The sequence below is a fragment of the Diospyros lotus genome, chromosome 8 (assembly GCF_014633365.1).
Source record: "Diospyros lotus cultivar Yz01 chromosome 8, ASM1463336v1, whole genome shotgun sequence".
NCBI classification, from domain to species: Eukaryota; Viridiplantae; Streptophyta; class Magnoliopsida; order Ericales; family Ebenaceae; genus Diospyros; species Diospyros lotus.
The window spans coordinates 7,881,602-7,906,224 of NC_068345.1; the positions used below are offsets into that span (position 1 = coordinate 7,881,602).

The 24,623-nt window shown below is 35.1% G+C and overlaps 1 protein-coding gene across 1 annotated transcript; it reads left to right on the forward strand.

The window, feature by feature from the left end:
* The first annotated feature begins 2,158 nt into the window (after nucleotides 1–2,158).
* LOC127807795 (pathogenesis-related thaumatin-like protein 3.5) lies at nucleotides 2,159–4,055 on the forward strand. The gene is made up of 3 exons (XM_052345907.1): nucleotides 2,159–2,289; nucleotides 2,762–3,425; nucleotides 3,782–4,055. The coding sequence occupies exons 1-3, from the start codon at nucleotides 2,214–2,216 to the stop codon at nucleotides 3,915–3,917; spliced, it is 876 nt and encodes a 291-aa protein (XP_052201867.1). The 5' UTR covers nucleotides 2,159–2,213; the 3' UTR covers nucleotides 3,918–4,055.
* The last annotated feature ends 20,568 nt before the right edge of the window (nucleotides 4,056–24,623 follow it).

A 24,623-nucleotide genomic window follows, 5' to 3' on the forward strand; every position in this document is an offset into this window, starting at 1 on the left:
ATTTATTTTTTTATTAGGAATTTTTTTTTTCAATAAAGATTCTATCGATAACGGTTTGCTAAGCTTTACACTTGTTTATTCAACAAATATATATTTTTTTATTTTATATAATATTTGTTAATTAATATATAGATAAAAAAAATAAGAGATGAAAAGTATTTCAGATAAAAGTATTTTTTATTGTATTTGTTAAATTTATCTGATAACCATTAAAAAAGAAGTCAAGTGACTTCTTATCTAAGTTTTTTTTAGATAAATTTATCTCTCTGCATCTCTAAAAAAGAACAAAATTTATCTGAAGAGGTGGAGAAATAAATTTATTTTGGCTCTTATAGATAAGAAAAAATTACGCATGTATCCTCCAGTACATTTTAAAAAATTTAATAAACAATTTGATAAAAATCTTGAAATGTTTTTGAGATTTATCTCGACAATTTCATATTTTGATCCAGAAAATATTTTAATATTATCTTAATATAATCTTAATTTACTCATTTTAACAAACATTATCTTAAAAAATATGTTTACACCCCATGGATAGTTCTAGTGATAAAAATAGGGGATGGACATGCCTGAGATTTCAGGTTTGAAATCTCTTAAAGACACTATATAAAGATTATATCATGATTTACTTGGGGTGTGGGTTGGAGCGAGGCCCACCTCTCCTAAGGACTAATCGAGCAAAGTCAAAATACCCAAAGTTAATAAAAAAAATTAAAAAATTATGTTAAATCCAATCTCACTTTTCCCACCTATGTTATTATGTCATCCTGTTTGGATTTTTTTTTTTTTGGAAGATACACATGAATCACCAAATCAAAGGTGAAATAGAATCTAACAAATCAGAGATTCAACCCAACATTTTGGAATCAAAGATTAAACAGAATCTAACCCAAAAAAAAAATAAAAAATCAAAGATTCAACCCAATATTTTTTCTAATTAACAAATAATAATTTTGTCAAATAAATAGATAAAATTTTGTTATATTACTCACATCAAACAACTTAAGAATTGTCGAACGCGAACAAAATGAAAAACGAACGTGAGTCCCATAAAAGGTATGTGACCCACCCCGTGTGAGTCGCGTCGAAGACGCCCTAAACAAATATTGAGTCATCAATCATATTCTCAATTTCAAATGCATAATCAAAATAAAAGTATTTATAAATCTTTGGGACATTCTTTTCATTATTATGTGGAACGTGAAGATGAAGAGTTTGAAAAATTAAGCAGAAACCTCTCTAAAAATATAAACCTACGAATGCTCACATTTTTCTAAGATTGCTCTTTTTGTTTTTGTTAGGTAAAAGATTAATTATTACTTTGTTTTTAATGGGTAATTTTATATCTTTTAAAAATATATATTGAATTAAAAAATAAGCATAACTACTTTATACTCAGAAGATCAATATGTTTTTAATAGAATATGAGAGAAACATAGGTAAAATTACTGTGATATAATATTTGAATTTCTAAAATGCAATCACAGTTGCAAAGATTAATACATTGAAAATAACATATTCAAATTATATTTTAAAATTACATAAAATTGACATTTTTATAAAAATAATAATTTATACATTTAATCTGCCCATTACACATGTTTATTGGCTAGTTTAATATTATTTATTTTGTTATCTTCAATAAACAATTTTAAAAAATATGAATATTTTTATTTCTATCATATTCAATTTCTATAAATAAAGTAACCCCTCACTTCTTAAGTACGCAAAAAACTTTATAGATACTATATTTTTATTGCCGCATATTCTTCTTATTTTTGACTACACTGACTTAAATATTGAAAAGTCAATACGAGAGACACCTCGTATCTCTTGGCTGTTTTCCACACATTTCAAACCCATCTGTAAACATCTCAAACAATAAAATTTAGACTAAAAATATTAAAGTTGTAATTTAGTGATAGATAATAGTGCAAGTGTGTTTTAAGATACATATAAGTTGAAATTCAAAATATGTGGGGGGCAAAGGGTGAGATATAAAAGGTGGGAGTGGGAAAGGGAAAGAATCTTCTAATCTTGCACAGGCGGATGAGGAAAGGAATCTCCTTGTTTTGACACATCAAACTAAACTAACTAAATCACCAACACACACACCCTGCCACACGTATTCTCTGCTTATTTATCCATTGCCCACCTTCCTTCTCCTCTTCAACTTTCAACCCAATTACCAACGCACCAGAGAGGTGGCAATGGCATCAGCATCACAATATCACAGTCCCACTCTGTTGCAATGTGCTTTGTTGGTTCTCACTCTGTTCTCATCAGGTTGCAGCTCAAAACCTTGATTGAGTTCAATTTCTTTCTCGCAATGTGCTTTGTTGTTGATTTGTGCATTATGTGTTAGTTTTCCTAGTGTGTGTGAGTGTAAATGTGTGTGGGTGGTTATGGATATTTATACTCCTCTCTCACACTTGGATTTGGGCCTTAAGGGGCATCCAGATTTTATGAGCGGCAAACCCCTTGGCTCACGTGTGGGCCGCCGTCGGTCAGGCGGGCAGGTCTGGTCGGGTGCATATGCGGCCCTTGTTGATTGTGTAATATATTCGTTTTACACTGATGTCCTAACATTATGTAATAATAGATTAAATTTGTAACAGACAAAGATAAAAGTTCTCTCTTATACTGAGAATGTGCCCATAAGTGTATGATAAATCTTAGAAAAATAACAAACGAAGAGAGATCATATAAGAATTGCAAGCATGTATTAAAAATATTTGTGATTAACAATTTGTTGAAGGGCCAAAAGTATCGGAATCGGCAAGAGTATTTACAATAATAAACAGCTGCAAGGAGACAATCTGGCCGGGAGTTACGCCGGGAGAGAACTTCAACGGCGGCGGCTTTGCCCTAAAACCAGGCCAATCCATCGTCTTCACGGCCCCTGTCGGCTGGTCCGGCCGCATTTGGGGCAGAACCGGCTGCAAGTTCGACAAGGCCGGCAACGGGTCATGCCAGACCGGGAGCTGCGGCTCGACCCTCAAGTGCGGGGCCTCAGGCGAGCCCCCGGCCTCCCTCGCCGAATTCACCCTCGCGACGCTCGATTTTTACGATGTCAGCCTCGTCGACGGCTTCAATGTACCGATGGTGGTGACGCCGATCAACGGCAAGGGCAACTGCAGCGTGGCCGGCTGCGATTCGGACCTGCGGCAGAACTGCCCGTCGGAGCTGGCCGTTAAGGCCAACGGGAAGACGGTGGCGTGCCGGAGCGCGTGCGACGTGTTCGACACCGACGAGTATTGCTGCCGGGGCGTTTATGGAAATCCGGTGATTTGTCAGCCGACGTATTACTCTAAAACGTTCAAGTCGGCGTGCCCCACGGCTTATAGCTACGCCTATGATGATCCCACCAGCATTTTCACATGCTCTGGAACTGACTATGTCATCAACTTTTGCTCATCCAGGTATACCATTAATATATTTTAAAAAAATATTATTTATACAAATAATTGAGTTATCGAAAAAATAATCGAAAGCATCAAAATTCAAAAAATGTCAACATCTAATTTGCCATTACTGCCTCTAGATGAAACTCTGGACTTCGTCAAGCTCGATAGGGTTTACTAATGAAGCCTAATCGAGTTTGATGATTGATGATGAAATTCAATTTATGAAGTCTGATTCGATCATCGGACTTGTACATCTTACCAATATATATAGTACGGTCTTATATTTTAATATATTATTTACGCACTTAATTGTGATACTTTAGTTTTACGGGCAAGTTTATGGAATTAAACATTAAAAGTGATGATTGTAGGAAGCGGCCGGTGTGCACGTATCACAATCGCAAGCTGGTGTGCAGTGGATCGGAGGGCTTGAAATCCTTGATTGGAAGATGGTGGAGCTTCATGATTGGATTGCCCCTACTGATTAACCTGTGGATCGTCATTTAAGCGAGCATCATCATCATGGTCTTTCATTCTTGAATTTAAGAGTTACTTATGCGTCTCTTATTGATTTGTATGTATGGATATGTTTGGTTTACGTGTTTTTTCACTCTAATTTGTTCAAATTTGATGAAATATAATTAATCAATTATTTTTTGGTTGGTGATTTAAATGGATTTTACTTAACAAAGTTCTAACTAATCTCATTTAACGTAAAAATAAGTATGAAAATAATTTAAAGATACATGAATTAGTTAAAAATTTATTGAAATAAGCATGTACATGAGATTTAATTTAAAGATACATGAATTAGTTAAAAATTTATTGAAATAAGCATGTACATGAGATTAATTAAATCGTATTTAAATTCCCATTTTTATTGGTTGAAAACTTCTTGTCTATGAGTGTTACAAATAGTTCATGGACGATTAAAAAGCCTTCAAAAAATTTGGGAAGTTTGGAAGTGAATAGAGAACAAAAGGGTCGTAATAAATGGTTAACATGAGATAAAATATTTAATATAAATTGTTATATTACGTTATTATTATATTAATGTGATGTTAAATTTTAGGACTAATTATGAAAATAATTTAATTCTATTCATGAATTTGTAATTTTATTTAATTCGACTGATACATTTTCTATGACCAACAATTCTTTCATCTTTTGTTCGCCGATAACCTTTACATCTTCTGTTATCGTTGACACCTTTTTATCATCAATTGCGCTTTGCCATAGCCACCACTGACGATGACCGGTTTGTTTTCGTTTCTTATTTTTATTTTTTTACGTATATATACATGTGAGTCTATAAATATTATTATTATATGACACCTGACATGCTAAATAACATATACACACTCCTTCTAAATAGATATTATATGTTGGATAAAATTAAATCCAATTGACCCAATTTAGACTTAGATTATCAAAATTAAAAGAATTGAATAAAAGTACAAATTCACAAAAAAGAATTGGGTTTTTTTGATGATTAGCCCTAAAATTATTAATGTATCTACATGGTAAATACTTGAGCAACCTATCATGTCTTCGCTTGGCAGTGTTTGAAGATGTAGCAATATATGGTTGTTTATGATATTAGGGCACCATAATGGTGTGATATCATAATTATAATTATAATTATATTTACTATATTGAATACCAAGTATATTTTATAATATATTCAGATTGTAAATATGAGACATAATAGTTGATCGGTGCTGTACAAATTTGAAGTAAAAAAGAACTGAATTCCCCCCTCATTGTAGTTCGGTTAAGGTGGGCTGTTTTGGAGCTCTAATGTGTCACAATTTTGGGTCATTTGAGCTACTAGAGATTGGGCTTAACTAAAGTTAAAATTGAAAAGGAATCAAAATTTGGGTTGAAGAGTGTGAAAATACCATTAAAGGTTTGGATTAGGGTAACGAGCCCAAGTGTGTCCCAAAGATTAGGCCATCTTTTTCCCATTTGGGCTTAACATGTTTAAATAAACACAAGCTTAACATTACCGAATTTAATGCCCAATTAAGACTTAATTTATATTCAATGAAATATAATCTTAATTTAACATTACCAAATTTAATTTATTTTATCTTGATTTTAATATTCAAACAATTTTATTGGTTAATTAAATGATTTAAAACATGATATATTTATCATCAACTAATAAAAATATTTAGATGTTAAAAATAAAATAAATAAATACCCTTTATCTAAAAATAAAATACATTTATTTTTACTTAATCATTGCACTGGTGATAATAATTAGCATTACTCTTTAAATATATGTGCCTAATGCCTGTATGCAAGCAATTGAAATTTATTTGCTTGTTATCTTGGTTTCTAAAAGAAAACAAGCTTCAGAAACCAAGAAGCTTGTTGCATGCAAGCTATTGGGAACACCATTAGCAGATTCCATGTAAAAGCAAACTTCAAGAGATGTCTGCATAATGTGTGACTCGAATCACAAACAATTTAGATAAAATTTACATTTTCTGTTGTTATTGTTGTCGTCGTTATTATTATTAGTTTTTAATGTATCAAGAGAAAAAAAAATCTAAAAAATAAATTAATAAACGGATCAACACAGCTTAACTGAAACTACCAAGCAATGGAAGATTGCAAGAGATCTGCAACAAGTGGCTAACACGATCCACAGGCCGACAAAGAAGTTGCGGAAGTCCCACAAACTTCCGCAAAAAGCACCCTCGTGGCCTAGCCACACGATTGCAGGCCAAACTGGGTGGTTGGGAGGGGGGCGGGATAGCCCCGTGGCCTAGCCACATAATCATGCGGGCAGCCTCGAGGCCACGAGGGGCTACCCCATGCAGACCCAGCTGCGCAAGTAGCTTTGCGGCCTAATTGTGGGGGGTTGTCCTGCACAGACCCAACCGCGAAAGGACACCCCCGCGACCTTGCCATGCAACCTAGGCTTGCCGAGGCCAGGGTCATCATGCCTTAGTCATGACCCCAAGGGCAATACCGTTGCCAAATCATTTTCTCGAATATTGGGGGGTCCTATGCAACACGCAAAACAAGATCACTCCAACATCCTAAAATTTCTCCAAATATTCTAAGAAAATAATAGGCAATTATCCATAAAGAATTCTAATTCTGAAAGGATTATAGAATATGGGGATAAACATCATTTATAAAAATCTTAATCCTAATAGATTAGGAAATATCGAGATAGACGTTATCTATAAGAATTCTAATCCTAAACTACTTAGGATTACTCCATAATTTATACCCCTCTATAAATAGGCAATCACTTATTCTAAAAAATGTACCTGTTTGATACTGGTAGAAACTCTACTCTATAGATTTCATCATTTTCAGTATTTGATTTAAGAATTAAAATGTTTGCGCGAGGACCTCATTGCACCCTTTGACTGTTTCATTCCTCGCAGACTCAAGCAGCCAGAAAATGACATTCTCAGTTAAATAAATTCATTGTTATATTTTGACAACAACAATTGGCATCATCTGTGGGAACTATATGAAAAGCCAACGAATCAGTCTACAATGGGCTGAATGAAAAGCACTACTGATCAACAAAGTCAAGAAGGAGCAGAGGCTCATTCCATGAGGCGTTCACTCGGAGCAAAAGATGGTATCTCATGCCCCATGAGACTGTCATCTGATAGCCCACTTCACATCACTTGAGATCTTCAACCCCAGGGCCATTTGGGGGACTCCTCCCATGGCCAACTGAGAATCCATTCCTAGGGCTAGCACAAAATTCTCCTCTAGAGCTTTCTAGGGGCCTCATCTCAGGGCCAACAAGGAATTCACCCCTAGGGAACTTCGAGAACCTCCTCCCAAGGTTAGTTAGAAATCCACTTTCAATACCAGTTGGGAGTTCACCCCAGGGACCTTCTCCTAGGGCTAGTTGGGAATTCACTCCTAGCAACCTCTAAGGGCCTCTTCCTAGGCCAACTAGGAATCTACTCCCAGGGTCAACACGAAATTCACCCTTACTGTGTAACATCCTGTATCGAGCGATAGGAATAATCGAAACAATTTATTCTGATAGGCCTACGCGAACTTCCTAGGGGTCACCCATCCTTAAGCTTCCTTAACTCAAGTACGCTTAACTTGGGAGTTCTTTGCCTACATTCAGCCCGAAAAAAAATCTAATTGGTATTGTTTCCTTCCTTACTTATCCTCGATATATATTATCCTTCTCTGAGCTCTTGAGTATTACATTATCCCCCCCTTGAGCATGTCCTCATCATGCAACCTTACAACTAGTCTCAGATCTTCTTTTTTGGGGGAGTTGTCATCCTAGAAGCCTGTTAATAGTCGCTCCTTGTTCAGGCTCTCACGCCCCGGTGCCATTCCCCGCCCTCATTGGACCACATTTTCCAAGGGTCGGTTCTGATACCATCTGTAACATCCCGCATCGAGCGATAGGAAGAAACAGAACAACTTACTCTGATGGGCCTACGCAAACTTCCCATGAATCACCCATCCTTAAACTTCCCCAACTTAAGCACACTTAACCTGAGAGTTTTTTGCATGGTACCACGGGTAAAGTATGAAGACTTGTGATGATAACATGAGAAATAAATATGGGTGTTGCCATCAAATGGCAATGCCATTAGCCCTGAAGAGATTTGTATCCAGCCCAATCCCTCTTCAAGGAGCACAAGAAAAAAGTTATGAGACTACACTAGAACCACAAGAAACTCGGTCACAATCCACTCATTCTTAGAGAATTCGAGCTCTAGACCTTCTCTTTCCCAAATGCGAGATAAAGAGAAGAAGGAAACACCAAAAAAGTGCAAAGGCACCCAAAGGGATCTTCAGAAAAGGAAATACCTCAAGACCATTGAAAGTACATTCACTAATAAGGAACAACCTCCACCAACAAGCCTTATGAAAAAGATCAATAAAATTGAGGAACTATAGGTATTTCGTGCTTGTGAAATGGAGAATATAGAAAGGATGATTGAAAGAGTCTTAAAGCAAAATAAGTTGTTACCCATGACAGAAGATCAGTCCAGGAAAAGAGTTCCTTTTGCCCCAGCCATTATGAAGAAGCCTCTGCCAAAGAAATTCAAAATGCCCTAGATGAGTATGTACTCAGGCAAGGGTGATCCTTACGAACATATTAAGAACTATGAGTCCCTTATGATATTACACAGATGGGAAGATGAAATTATATGCCGAGCTTTTCCTCTGACCTTGACAGATCATACTCAAGCATGGTATAACAGTTTGCTCGAAGGTTCCATATTCACTTTTGAACAATTGAGATCTAAGTTTATTAAGGCATTCATCATCAATAATCAAAGAAAAAAAATATGCAACTTATCTTCTCAGTATCAAATATGGCAACGAAAAGACCCTTTGACAATACATGGACAAGTTTCGCAATGTAACTTTAAACTAGACAATACGTGGACAAGTCAGAATAGCGGTGATAGCCATGTTTTAAGGAACTAGGTCCATTTATCTACAAAAATCTTTAGCCTTAGACAAGCTAACCATCTTAACAAACTTGTTTGCTCGAGCTAACAAGTATATTTTACGAGCCGAAGTAATCCAAATAGTCAAAAGAAACAAACAAATAAACCAGAAAAAAAAAATAAAACGATTCTAAATGAGAGATAAACTAGAGGGAATAGAAGATCAAAAGACACAATGATACTCTTCGACTCCAATTTACAAAATATACTCTGTTCACACTGTCATACTCTAATATCTTGGCAACTATCAAAAGAACGGGCCTTGTTAAATTCCCCAAGAAGGCTAACAATCCTATGGGGAGGAAAAGGAATGTCTTCTGCCAATTCCATAGTACTTAAGGCCATTTTACTAACAAATGTCAAGACTTGAAGAATCAAATAGAGGCACTAGTCAAGTATGGGGAACTGGTAGAATTTGTGGACATAAGAGCTCAGGGGAAAAAACATACTGACTACCATGAAGGCCAGGGGCATAATTCAAGGCGATGAGAGTAACAAAGGAACAAAATGTTCTTTTAATAGATCCAAGAAACTTGTTTTATCACTCAAAGGTCAAAAGCTCACAAAGAAATTCAGACTCCATACACTTGCCTCAGGAAAGCATCATAGACAGGATTAAATGTATATATGTCATTCAATGATGCATAAATAAAATAACTTTAATCTTGTGGTAGTTCCCATTTGTGTATTTCATTTTGTAGGATAATCAACCCATTGAAAATGGGCAAAAACTCCAATAGACAAATAAAGCCTAGAATCGAAGCGCAAAACTGCAATAATAGTCTAAAATCGATGCACAAAGGCATGAGAATAGTCTAAAAATTAAAGCACAAATATGCAAGAATGGTTAAAAATAAAAGTGCGAATGCGAGAGAACGGTTTGAAAATCGAAGTGCGAAAGTATGAGAACGGTCTAAAAACCAAAGCGCATAAAGTGCAAGAACGATCAAAGAGTCGAAGCACGAAGGCATAAGAACGATCTAAAAACTGAAACGCAAAGGCATGAGAACAACTCAAAAATTGAAGCACGAAGGAGCGAGAATGATCTAGGAACCAAAGCATAAAGATGTGAGAACGGTCCAAAACTTAAAGCAGAAAGGCCAAGAATGGTCGAAAAATTAAAGCACAAAGGCCGAGAATGGTTCAAAAATTGAAGCACAAAAGCATAACAACAGAAGTGCAAAAGCGCAAGAACGGTTCAAGAAGTTAAAGAAAACAATAGAGAATCTCTAGAATGATAAAGGGAAAACCTAGTATCAATGATGTAGAATGTGTAAAATCGAATTATGAGTCAAAAATGATCTAGGATAACCCAGAATCAAAAGTGATAGATGTGCAAGAACAATCGAGCATAATCTAAAGTTAAAAAGAGTATAATGTATGACCAGATTAAAACTGAAAATGCATACACGCAAGTTCATCATCAACAAAGAACTAAAGAGTCAGGAGCAAGCATTACGCCTATCCAACGTTCATAAAGGACTAGGGAGCAAACGTGACACCCCTTCCTAGCAAAAGCAAAAGTGTAGGTATAGTAAAAGTTTTGAACGATTTACTATTCAAAAGATAAACTGTAAAATTTTATATACTGCGGGAGTTACTAACATGTTAAATAGAGAAACAAGCACAAACCAAGAATCGAGAACACATAAAGCATGAGAATGATAGAAAATCGAAACACAAAATTACAAAAACAATCTAAGGCAAACTCAATGTCAAAAAGTATGGGGATGCATGAACGTTATCCAAAGATCATCGTCCAAAGAAAAAAGAACTCAAAAGCACTGATGGATTATAAAGAAGATCATTGTAATACCCCATGTTTGTATGAGGCTGCCATGTAATTTCGATAGGTTTAGAATACCGAAAAATTAATTTTATAGCAATTTCAGGTACCGAATCAACTGCAGGGAATGTCTCGGAGTGAAATTGTCTAAGAAAAATGATATGGTCTTGATATGCGTTCCGAGTTAAGATTTATGGTATCGAAAGAAATCGAATCAGGAATAGTTTTCGGTATAGCTAAAATACAATTGTCATTTATGGTGTAAAATCGAATCGTTGTAGGAGACTCCCGAAAAATTAACGGACCCCTAGGGGGGCTTCTGTTTTGCGTAATGAACAACTCTTCAGTGGTTTCAGGGTAAAACGATAGCCAGTAAGGACACTGGGGTAAAATCGTCATTATCGAGTAATTTTGAAGTTATTAATTTTGCGTTTTCAGTATTGTAATGCAAATTAATTTGAGGATTAAGGACATTGTTACAATAAAGAAATTGCTTGAGTGAAATTAAGAAGAAAATTAAGGATTATATGTAATTTTCTTTAGTTTAAATATGTAATTTATTAATGTAATACATAATTATACATATATATATGCACGTACGCGTGGCCAGCTTTTGAGAAGCTTTAATGGCCAACATTTGCTGCAATGGGAGAGATATTGGGAGCATGAATTGAGGAAAAAATCTCCAAGAGACATGGTGTAGGTAGGACAGGATGATTTGATTAAATGTAACATGCAAAATATATAAATATATATACACACCCGTGTGCATGTGTGCGTGAAAGAGAGCTTCTGTGAAGCTTCATTTTGCTGCAACTTGAATTATTCAAATGATGAAGTGATGGACCCTCTGCAAGATTTTCATGGCCGAGCGAGATTTCCGCAAATTGAAAGAGAATGGCAGCGGGATTTAAGGGGATATGGCAGTCGAATTTGAGAGATTTTGTTATTAATGTAATGTATAATATATATATATGTGTGCTCGTTGGACAGCAAGCATGGCTGCCTATAAATAGGTAGGGGTTTGGGTGATGGAGAAGCACCAAGAGGAGAGCCGAGAAAGAGAGATCGAGAGAGAGGAAGCTGGCTGCATCGGGCACAGCCACCATGGCCGCAAGCCGCAGCCATGGCAACCGAGCTGGTGCGGCGGCCCAGCAAGGGTCACGGTGGTGTCCAGGAAGGCCGGCGGAGGCGCTCGCGGGCAGCGAGGGAGGAAACAGCCGGCGACAGAGGCACTGGAAACGGCTCGCGGCTGGTTCACGCGAGGAAGAAGGAGCAGAGGCGCAAGAGAAGGAAGAAGAAGAAGAAGAAGAAGAAGAAGAAGAAAAGAAAAAGAAAAAAAAAAAAAGAGAAAGAGAGTTGCAGGCAGCACGCAGGCGGGAGGAGGAAGAAGAAGAGAGGAAGAAGGAGGAAAAAAAAAGAAAAGGAAAGAAAAAAAAAGAAAGAAAAGAAAAGAAAGAAAAAGAAGAAAAAATAGGAAAATGATGGGAAAAATCCTAGAAAAATTCTGAAAAATAGGAAATTATATTTCAGTAATATTTCGGAGCTTTTGGCGAGAAAAGTGACCCGGGCACGCGTTTGGGGAATATGACACGCATACCGAGAAGTCGGAGATGCTAAGTCAAGGTGAGTAAAATTCTCTAGAAAATTTCAGAAATTCTAAAATATTATTTTATGAATTTTCGTAGTGAAATATTCAAGGAAATATTTTAGAAATATTTAATCTGGATTTATTGAGGAAAAATATGAAGAAATAGAGAGAAGATTAAAGAAAATGCTAGAAATTATAGAAAAATAGGTTTTAATGTTTATTTAAATAATTATGGTGATTAGGATACTTTGAGGCTGAAGTTGAAGAGATTCGTGCAAATTTTGAGATTGGCACGCAAATCGAGGTAAGGCACGGATATCGAGTTAGCCTGATAAGCTTGAGAAGGTAAGTGGTACTCCCCAATTAAATTTAGTTTTATGGAAAATGTTTTCATCATATTAACATGTCCTGATATGTATCCATCACGTAGACTGCATACATAACTATGAAATGCATAAATACACGTTGATATCATCGATCACGCGCATTTGTGGCTGTAGGGAGTACAAACTGGCACCGCTGCTTTACCAAGGGTGCACCCATACACCTCGACTTTGAAAGTGGGGGCCACAAAAATGGTAGGTAGCATGAGGGGTGCAGTTGACACCTACGATGAAAGACATTGCATACACACATGACATAGCATTATGTACCCTTACTCAGATGATTCATCATCTAACTTGGGTTTTGCCCTTGGAATATTCAAACGTTTCAGGTGGAGATTGTAGCAGATATGAGGATAGATAATGCAAGAAATGACACTTATCAGAGTGCATAAATAATGAAATGTATGTTACGTAGCCCATGTATTTAAGTTCTGCTACTTTAGGTTCTGAACATTTTGAGGAATGTTGAAGATGTAAGAATTTATTTATAATTAATGTTAAGATATCATGTTTCGATCTTTACTTCTGCATTTGATGTGTATAATTCTCTTTCGAGAATAATGTATGGGAATTTTGGGACGGATTCGATGAATGATGTAATTTAGCATTAATGTTTGAAAGAAAAAAAATTTATTGTCCCGAAATTGCCCCAATTTATAACGCGCCCGAGAAAACGAGGCGTTACAATCATTAAGATGTTCGAGGGTTATCTGCATCAATGGACAAAGGACTCGTGCCAAACTCATGCGGATGATAAGATGCCCACGAGCCCTCCCTCACAGCATTTAAACACAAACGAACGTCTCATCAGAACCAAAAGGACTGGAGAACAGCGGGGCAATTATCCCTAATGTGAAGTCTTATAATAAACTAGATTAGTTAAATAAATTTATTGTATTTTGACAATAATAATTTTAAAAATAACAAATATTGTGGAAATCATTGTTTCTCAAGTTATAAGTTTTGGATTTTTTCAATGGAATGTATGAATTCAATTAAAATGGGAATGTTACACGTAATTATAATAATAATAAAAAAAAGATAATAGGTAATATAATTGTAGAATTATAGCGATATTTATTGAAGATAAAATAATAATTAACTAAAATAATTTGAACATATTAAAAGAACATTGATAAAATTATCTAAGAGTTGAGGGAATGACGTAATATATATATATATATATACATAACGAAAAAGGCATATAAAGACCAAATTAGAAGACTAAACTCTTAAAATATCACCCAAGTATGATAGAGATTATTTATAAAGATTTATAATTCATTTGTTGGCTCAATACACAGTACAAAAAAATTGATTTTTTGGAGTAATTTTAAAAATCGTCGCAAAACATAGTGTTTTGCGGCGGTTTTCAAAGCATCGTCGCTAAATTTTAAAAATAATAAAAAAATTAAATTAAAATTTGCGACAATTTTTAAGAAACTACCACTAAATTAAAAATAATTAAATAATTAAAATTAAAATAACATTTGTGACAATTTTGACAAAACGCCACAAAATTCATTAAAAATTTGAATTTAGTGGCGGTTTCTCAAAAATAACAACTAAATTAAAAAATTATTAAATAATTAAAATTAAAATAACATTTGCAGTGATTTTGAAAAATCGTCGCAAAATTCATTAAAAAATTAAATTTAGTAGCGATTTTTTGAGAAACTGTCGCTAAATTAAAAAATAATTAAATAATTAAAATTAAAATAACATTTGTCACGATTTTCAAAAATCGCAACAAAATTCATTAAAAAATTAAATTTAGTGGTAGTTTTTGAGAAACCGTCGATAAATTAAAATAAATTAAATAATTCAAAATTAAAATTAAATTAACATTTGCAGCGATTTTTATAAACCGTCGCAAAATTCATTAAAAAATTAAATTTTGCTTAATAAAATAATTAAAAATTAAATTAATAAAATGAAATATAAAATCTTAAAAATAAATTTTAATTTAAATTTAAATTAATTGTAAAATTCATTAAAAACTTTAATTTAAAAAATAAAAAGAAATTTAAGAAAATTTTAATAATTTTTAAAAAATATATAAAACTTCTTTTTATTTTTTAATCAATTAATTTATTTAATTTAACTCAATTAATTTATTCCATTATTCTTTTAAAAAATAATCAATTAATAAATGTTTTTAATATATATATTAAAAAATATAAAATATAATTTTGAAAAAATAGTGATTAGATTAGTATATAATTTATATACGTGTATATATGTCAATGAGGCTTCGCAAATCAGACGGTTCGCGCGCACATGCACGTAAGCAAGATCCTGGGTTCAAAACTACGGAAAGGGAAGGCTGGCATTTAATTTCCAGCATCGCCACGTGGCGCGCACGAGCCAGCGCCCGGCCGAGTTGCCTACGCTTGCGCACGCGCCTAGCAATTAAAAAATTAATTTTTTTAATTTTTGCCGCAATTTTTAAACTACTGCTAAAATTAAAAATTCAATTTTTTTTTTTTAATTTTTGACACGGTTCTGAAATCGTCGCTAAATATTATAAAAATTGCTACTAAATCACTTATTTTGCGGTGATTTAAAAATCGCCGCAAAAAATATAATTACTAGTAGTTACTCCAGCAGTTGTTGAAAATCGTCGCTAAATGCTAATTTTTTTGTAGTGACAATAATTAATTTGTAATGCGGGAAAGAATGTTCTTGAGGAATGATTCTGAGAGTTTTTAAGTTTGAGTGTTGATGATTATGAGACCTAGAGATCTCGATGCAAATGATATGGAGACATAAAAGTCTAGATGCAAATGATCTGGATACTTGCAAGTATGAGTGTAAGTGATTTGGAGAGTTTTGTGGATGATTAGGTGCCTTAATAACCAAGTGTCCTGATGATCAAGTGCCTTGCTAATGATCGAATGCCTTGCTAATGACCGAATGACTTCTTGATGACTAGATGACTTATTGAGACGAACAACCAGGGCGTAGGTGGATGTTCTCGCGCAAACCCTCATATACTTAAGTTAGTTTTTGAGTGCTTGAATGCAAAGAGTAAGGGTCTAAGAGGAGAAGTGAATTTACTTAAGAAATAAGGTGGCGAGATGAGGGATATGTGGCGGCTAACGCACACTTCTTAGATAACATATTTTTGGCATATTCTTGACATATTATGTAAAATTTTGAAATATTCTTGTGAATTCCAGGGAGGGTCTCAAAAAAAGGCTCTCAAGCTTTGTTTAAAGAATGCCTCTGGAGAGTCTTTTAACTACAAGAAAGGCTTCACACACAGCTATCTACGACCAACACGCCAAACGGTCTAGCCACTACGTTAACTCCCACACCTGGAATGATGGTAGAAACAAGATAAGTCATACTCGACATACGCCTCATTAGACAAAGATAAATAAGAAATAAACTACAATCGAAGTACACATTGCAACTTAACAATAACAAAGCTGGGAATACAACCCTCACCCAGAATATACCCGCACAAAGTGCAATGCAACATATGAAAATGCCACGCCATATTGTGTAAGAGGATATCCAATGCTCAACAAAAAATATAACAATGCACATAATAGTCCCTGGGGCCCACATAAGAAATGCACAACCTGGCATCCAAGTCCCAGCATACCAACCTGCCACAGCCATGAACTGGCTAGCATAAAACCCATGAGCCCGAGACTCTCACAACACGATCCACATGAGCCTGAAGCTCTCATCACAGTCACATACCAGAGTCCCCGAATCATAGCTATCTGGAGCCCAGCATCCACTCATAGATATCAAGGGTCAACTTCATACCACAATCCTCAATCATAAACCAAATCAACGGTAACCACGCGATGCAACAAATAATAAATGCAATGACTCTTGCAGCATTAATGTGATGACAAAGCCCACATAAGTCAAGCATCAGGCCATGCTACGCCTATATAAGAACTCACACAAGCAAAATGCTCTAAATGCATATGCGTGCCTATCGTACCTAAATTGACACTTAACAGGCTAACCGAGTTATGTCAATGAGCACACATCCTCGTACATACAAAGTATGACCCTCAATGGATGTACGCTCGATCCCATACAATATAATATCATGTAATATGTCACATAATGACAGAATTGATCGACAGTGACGAGGGGTGACAAGGTTGCATGGTTAAGCTTGGAAAATGAGATGGCCAAGCCTTGAGAAGATGAATGGGTGGGGTACCCATTCATGATCGGATGGGGTGTACCCTATTCAGTAATTACTTTGTTTTTAATTTGTTTTGTCTTTCTCTTTACCTTTTTTTACTTGGATTTTTTTTTATTTCAACCCATACATATATATATATATATATATATATTTGACCCAAATTCACTACCCGAAGCTACTCTATATCCAAACTATCTGTAGCATATCACATATAATTCAATGTCCTTTAATGAAATTAAGACATCACTGTGATGGAAAGGGAACAGATATTGCTGTGTGATTGTAAACCAAATAACATATGAAATTCTCAAAGAAAAGTTGTTGAAAACTGAATTGGCATCTGGCGCTGTCACATAAATTAATTATTGCTGTTAACCTGCAACTGCAAGTGCATCGTGGAAAACAACCGCACCGGCCCATTTCTTCCTCAAGGGCCCCCCCCCAATTCAGTACTTCATCTGCTTCTGCTGCTGCTGCTGCTGCAATGAATGGGCAGAGGTCCACCGCCACCACAACCGGTGGCGGGTTGTGCTGTGACTGCCCGTGAGACAGTAAGTAAATGAGGGCGGGCAAGCACAAGCGCACTGCCTGTCTGTCCCATCACATTTCACAGGCGCCTCTTCCTCCTCTCTCCTCTCAACTGCCCAAACTTTCATAGCTCTCTATCTCTCTCTCTCTCTCTCTGTCTCTGTAATTTCCATTTCCAAGTTAATTGTTGTTTGTGTATCGTAGTTTGTCTGTGACAGGGAAATGTGCAATGTTTGTAAACTTCAATGGAGTTTTAGTAAAAAAAATTATATTTTTAATAAATTTTAAAATGTGATATAATATTTAATATTAATTGCGGCATCACAAAATTTCTAAACCTCAATAAGTTTCCAAACAGAAGCCCAAACATACGTTAATATTTTAGGGTATGCTGACACTTTTCCCAATCAGCGCCGGCAAAGCGGTGGCAGTTTCCCCCTCCCCAGGCGGTGGTCCAAACACAAGCGCTCATTTCGGAATGACTTCCGGCGATGGCGGGCCCCATTCCGTGTCAAATGACGATTTTAACCTTCTGTCCATTGCAAGATACACATGTACCTAAAAGTAGGATTTGCATTGTTTTAATAATAATATATATTACCTCTTGCTCTTTCTTTTACAAAAGTAGCATCCTTTCTAATTTAGGGTGGTGTGTCCACTCTGAAACCACAAACGTTTGGTTTCGGTTGTGGGTCCCATTCTTGTCTCCTTCGATTAATATCTTCCCAACACTTCCATGTGCTTCTTCCCGCCGTTCACTGAGTATTATTAAGGTTTAAAATGCATCAACTACTGTTTGTGTCACAAAAAATGAACCTTTAGGCGTATACTATCTTTTTTGACTGTTTTGAGGGTTGGCTTGCGCTAGTAAGAAAGTGACACACTAACAAATGGGCAAAGTAATTTTGAAACTTCATGGAAAAAAATAAAAGTAAATTTTGAAATTTAAAGATGCTTTCAGTGGGTAATGATATCGGTTGCTTCACTAATCATCATAGTTTTCCTTCCTCTAGCCGGCGTTTGATACAAAAATAATTTTTAAATTTTTAAAAATATTAGGTTAGAAATTTATATTCTTATATTCAGTATAATTTTAAAAAAAAATCTTTTCAAGATTTATTTTTTCACAAAAAAATTTCACGAGGAGTTGAGAATCTTGAATTCTTATAGGAAAAATTTTTAATAAATAAAAAGAATAAAATATCTTTTACCTTCTTATACAAACAAATATATACACACATATACGTAATATCTTAGATACCCTTGTGCTTAATTATCTCAGGTTGGCAAAATGTTCCTCAAATCAGATAGAAATAAATGTTGAACTTGAATTCTTTAAATATGTAGTGAGCTGCTATATTTAAAGTTATCTTTAATATTTTTATACTCAATTATCTCGTGGAGAAAAATTTATAAAATTAGATAGACTTAATGAACTCGTCAAACTAGTATAAATAGTTATTTTTGAGATTTTTTAACTCAAGTTTCTCAAGCTATGTCAATAGTAATTGAGTTATTGATTAGAATTTGAGAGCTAGATTTTATAAATTTACCCTTTAAATTTGGCTAACTAAAGCTATCTCCAACAGAGTTAAGTTCAGCTCGCCAAAGCTATTTGTGGCGAGAATATTATCGAAAACAAGCTCCAGCAAAGCTCGCTATAGTTATATTTTCTCGCTAAAAAATTGACAACCTGCAAATGTCTCGTCAATGTTGACAAGTGAATTTTTCTCGCTATATCTCCCTCACCCCCCAACTACTCAAGGTGGGAAGAGAAAACTAGACTAGGGAAGGGTGAAAGAGTTGCAGAGCAATGGTGGCAAGAGGAGATCCGGAGGTACACACTAGATTTGGCGACGACGGTCACGAACAGCAGCAACAACAACCAGCGACGACAGTAGAAGATCCAACTTTGACTTCCAGCGACAATTATATTTTGTTAAATAATTATTTTTTATAAAATTAGTAAATTGATTTAAAATATATTAAATATTATTAATATTTAATATTATAATATTTATTATTAAATTACAAAATAAATAATAAAATTTTATAGTAGTTAAACATATATGTAAAAGAAAATAAATAAAATTGAAGTTTATTGATAAAGAAATGAAATAGGGAGTTAAATAGATAAGAGAATAAGGAGTATTGCCGGAGCAGACATGATTTTTGAGGTAAAATCAAAATAGAGAGTAAATTATTTATAATATAATAAAGAGTGAAATGAGGAGACTTGTTGGAGATAGCCTAAGAGAACATGTGTTATATCTATTTTGTTGGTCGGTAAGATTAATTAATTTTTAAGAATTGCTTAATTATTTTATTTATTTCAAGTATTTCCAAGCAAGTAATGATTGACCGGCCACAATCCATCGGCTCGTTGACGACAAATATTCCATAGCATTGAAGCTAACTTATGTAGCCGGGAGGCTCTTTGGCTTACCCTTTTTTTGTTTTCTAGTTTATAAGTTCTTTAAGTTATAAGTTGTGTAAAATTTAAAAATTAGATAATGTTTAAATTAATAATATATTTAAATAAATATATTTTAAACTAACAGTTATATAATTATGTGATTAGTTTGAAAAAAATAATAAGTTACTAAAATTTGATAAAAATACTAAAATGAACCTGTTACTGAATAAAATAAATAAAATTTATAAAATATTAATTTTTAATAAAAATAAATTATAAATGATGTCCGACTGATAAAATTATTACTATTACATGTTGATAAATTATATATAATTATTAAAATATATTAATATTATGCTTTATGTTTAAATTTAGGTTTAATTTATAAAAAAATTAAATATATTAATACAATAAATATTAAAATATATATGTTAAATATACATATATATATGTGTGCGTTATATATATATATAGGTGAAGGCAAGAGAAGAGGGCGATACAGGCGACAGAAGAGGAGATGTTTGGCAATGGCAATGGGCTAGGGCGACGAAGATGGATTGAAGGCGTCAACTGATCTACTAGCAGGAGGCAACGATAGACGCAACAAAAAATAGGAGATTTGACGACAGTGACGACGCTGGGTTGGAGGTAGAGGTGTCAAAAGGGCCGGGTAGACATGGCCACGGTTCATGAACCGCCGGTTCCGGTTCATGAACCGCCGGTTCCGGTTCAAGAAATCTTTGAACCTGAACCGAACCGCCCAAGGGCGGTTTGGGACGGTTCGGTTCCGGTTCCGGTTCGTGCCGGTTCGGTCAACGGTTTGGACCGGTTCGGTCAACGGTTTGAGCCGGTTCGGTCAACGGTTCCGGTTCCGGTTCAAACCGAATTTTTTTAATTTTTTTTTAAATATTGTTGTATTCAATTTTGGTCCTTGTTCCGTTGTTCGGTTCGGTTTGGTTTCGATTTTTAATTGTTAAATGTAATTGTAAATATAAATATTCTCAACCATATTTTTAATAAAAAAACACTACTAAAAATTGAAGAAATATAAGTAATAATTTCATTAAAAATAATTAAAACAACTAAACAAGTATGTAATATAAGTAATTAATTTTTACAAATGTGAAAAATAAAAAATAAAAAATAGAATTAGACTTAATTTCATTAAAAAATAATTACAACAAAAATGTAATACAAGTAATTAATTTTTACAAATGTGAAAAAAAATAAAATATGGACTTGGATCCTACGCATCTTCATTGGAGTCGGAAGTCGCCGTTGTTGAACCATCATTAACCCATTCGTCAGATGATGATGAATGGATAAGTTCTTCTTGACGTCGCATGTTAGCTCTTTCCCAATCATCGAGGCAAACTTGAGCTTCCAATGATTCTGGAGCCAATCTTGATCTTCTTTCGTCCAAAATGTTGCCTCCACTACTGAATGTTTGTTCAACGGCTACAGTTGAAGCTGGAACTGCAAGAAGTTGACTTGCAATAATTGCAAGAGTTGGAAATGTCTCCTTGTGCCTTTTCCACCACTCCAAAATTTCAAAATTTAAACCTGTATCATCACCAAACTCAAAAACTGTGGTTAGATAAGTTTCGAGCTCCGAATGTGAGCTCGATCTAGGTTTTTTCCTCCTTTGATCTAAAAATTTATGACCCCATTTCATTGGTTGGGAGGAAGAGGAATGCGGAGCCATGGATGGAAATGATTCTTCACTACTAGGAGCAATAACATATGCTTCATATAATTGATTGCATAAAGTTCTAACCTTAGAAATTATAATATTCACATCAATTTCTTCATTATTTTCTAATCCTAACAACGAATAATAGTTAGACAAACACTCAATTAAACCATCAAATTTACACCTAGGATCAAATACCATAGTAACAAGAAAAATTTCAGGAATAAATTGATAATAACGTAACCATTTTTCTCTCATTTCTAAAACAGCATGACAAATTTCTTCAACATTAATTCCTTCCATTAATACACCGGCCACATTCATTGCTTCTATTAAAAATTGATGTGAAGTTGGTTTATAAACACTACTAAGTGTATGAGTAGCATCATTAAAAATTCGTAAAATATTCAAAATTGAACTACAAACATTCCACATAGTTGGAAAAATAGGATATTGTGGAATATAATTTGCTGCAAAAGAACACAATAAATCTTTATATTCAAAAGATTGATTAAGTAATTTAAAAGTTGAGTTCCAACGAGTAGGGACATCTTTTGAAAAACGTTTTGGGGTTTGACCATTGGAGGTGCAAAAATGTGCCCATGCTTTTGCAGTTCGAGGGTGTACCCAAATATAAGAAATAACATTTCTAATTGGATCTAAATAAGAATTAAGTGACTTAATACCATCTTGAACACATAAATTTAAAACATGACATGCACATCTAACATGAAAAAATCTTCCACCAAAATTTGGTTGGCAAATTCTTTTCAATTCATTAATAGAAGCAGTATTAGCCGATGCATTATCAAAAGAAATTGAAAAAATTCTATTAACTAATCTATATTCTTGTAAAATTTGTTGAATTATTCTACAAATATTTTCAGCATTATGACTTTCATCAAAACATCGATACGCAAGAATTCTTTTTTGTAAAACATAATTTTCATCAACCCAATGACAAGTAATACCCATATATGAATGAGTTTGCCAATGATCACTCCAAATATCACTACAAATAGAAACATTAATATTATTGTTTTGAAAATATGTTATCAATTCAATTTTTGAGTTTTTAAACAATTTTAACAAATTCCTTTTCAAAGTATTTCTAGGAATTGATTTAAAACTAGGATTAACAAAGTTTTGACAAAATCGAGTAAAACCTAATTTTTCACCAAAACTAAAAGATAAATGATCAATTGCTACCATTTCAGCTAAACCAGACCTACAATTAGCTTCATTATAATGAAATAATTGAGGAGAGTTTGAAGAGGTAGCAAACCCGGATATTTGTGTTTGATCGCGGCTCAATCCAACCTTGAGCGGGTGCTTTGTTTGCAAATGTCGGGCGAAAGTACCATATCCACCTCCTTGCTTGAATTTGTATACTTGATTACAATAATTACAAGATACATCAAATTTACCATCTCCTTTTGGTGTTTTCTTGAAATGAATATTAAAAATATCAGAAGTAGAAATTTTTCCACCTCCCTTTTGTTGAGTTTCACTCTCTTGTGTTTGAAAATTTTGAGCTTCAAACTCAACATTTTCAACATTTCTACCTTCACTTGCCATTTTTTTGAAAAAAGTATGATAATAAAAAAATATAATAATGATAAAATAATATAGTAACAAGTAATAAATAATTAATAATATAATTGAATAAATTGATAAATAACAAAATGAGAAGATTGAAGAAATTGAAATTAAAATATTAAATGAGAGACAAAATTGAGAGAATAATAATAGCTTGAGACTTGAGAGAGAGAGAGAGAGATAGAGAGAAAGTGTGAAAAATGAGTGGGGGAGGGAGGGGTATATATAGATAGGAATTATAAAATTTAAAAAAAAAAAAAAAGTTTGAGGGGGGGGGGGGGCTGTCCAACGGTCCAATTTGGACCGTTGGGGGGGGGGGGGCGCGCCGCGCACGGGGGGGAGGGGGGGGGGCCGCGCACGGGGGGAGGGGGGGTGCACCGTGCGCGGCCGCACGCGCACGGGGGGGGGGGGCCGGTTCCGCGGAACCGGAACCGGCGGTTCCGGTTCAGCGGAACCGGCGGTTCCGGTTCCGGTTCCGCGGAACCGGCGGTTCCGGTTCCGCGGAACCGGCGGTTCCGGTTCTCCGGAACCTTGAACCGGAACCGGACCGAATTTCGCCGGTTCGGTCCGGTTCCGGTTCGGCCGGTTCCGGGTCCGGTTCCGGCCGGTCCGGTTCCGGTTCGAACCGCCGGTCCGGTTCAATTTTGGCCATGTCTAGGGCCGGGCGGCCCGCGGGCCGCCCGGCCCAACCCATGACAGGCCGGGCTTTGGCCCGACCCGTTACTGTTCATACGAGCCGGGCCGAGCCCGGCCCTCATTGGGGGGCCGGGCTGGGCCAAAGAAATTGGGCCCACGGCCCAGCCCGTCTAAGGGCTCGGCCCGTGGCCCGTTGGGCCCTTATGGGCCAGTAAGGCCCTTACTCATTTTTTTTTTAATTTTGTTATTCTTTAGTAGTTATTGATATTAGATACTAAAAAATTTAATTTCACAATATATATAAATAATAACCATCAATTAATTTATTTAAAAGTTAAATTTTTTATATATTTAAATTATAAATAAACATTCTCCTTTTTATATGTGCATTATTTTTCATATCAATTCACAAGAAAAATTATAAGGCATATAGAATTTTGAAATATAAAATAATGAAATAATATTTAAAACTTAAGAATTAAGATAGAAAATATTTTAAAAAGAAACAAATTAATTTTTATATATGTATTATTTTGATATTTATATATGTATATATTATATATATTATTTTTAAAAAAATTATTTTAAAAAAAGAAAAAAAAGGGCCAGGCCCACCGGGCCCAGCCCCCTAGGCCCTATGGGCTAAGGGCCCGGCCCGGCCCTCTAGCCCACGGGCTGGCCCGACCCGGCCTGGCCTTTTTGTAGAGGGGCCATGGGCCGGGCCGTATCAATGACAAAAGGGCCCGGGCCCAGCCCGGCCCTTTTAATAAAAGGGCCGGGCCGGCTCGTTTAAAAAGCCCGTGGGCTGACTCGGGCCGGCCCTTTTGACACCTATAGTTGGAGGTGACGATGTTGCTGCAATGTTAGCAATAGAGGTAGATAAAGAGATAGGAGAAGAAGAGAGTGTGTAATGTTGTAAGGGAT

Excerpts from the sequence above, each read along its gene's own strand:
- LOC127807795 (XM_052345907.1), top strand. The coding sequence starts at position 2,214 with ATGGCATCAGCATCACAATATCACAGTCCCACTCTGTTGCAATGTGCT. Across the intron at positions 2,290-2,761 it reads TCTCACTCTGTTCTCATCAG|GGCCAAAAGTATCGGAATCG; the intron begins GTTGCAGCTCAA and ends AATTTGTTGAAG. Across the intron at positions 3,426-3,781 it reads ATCAACTTTTGCTCATCCAG|GAAGCGGCCGGTGTGCACGT; the intron begins GTATACCATTAA and ends TGATGATTGTAG.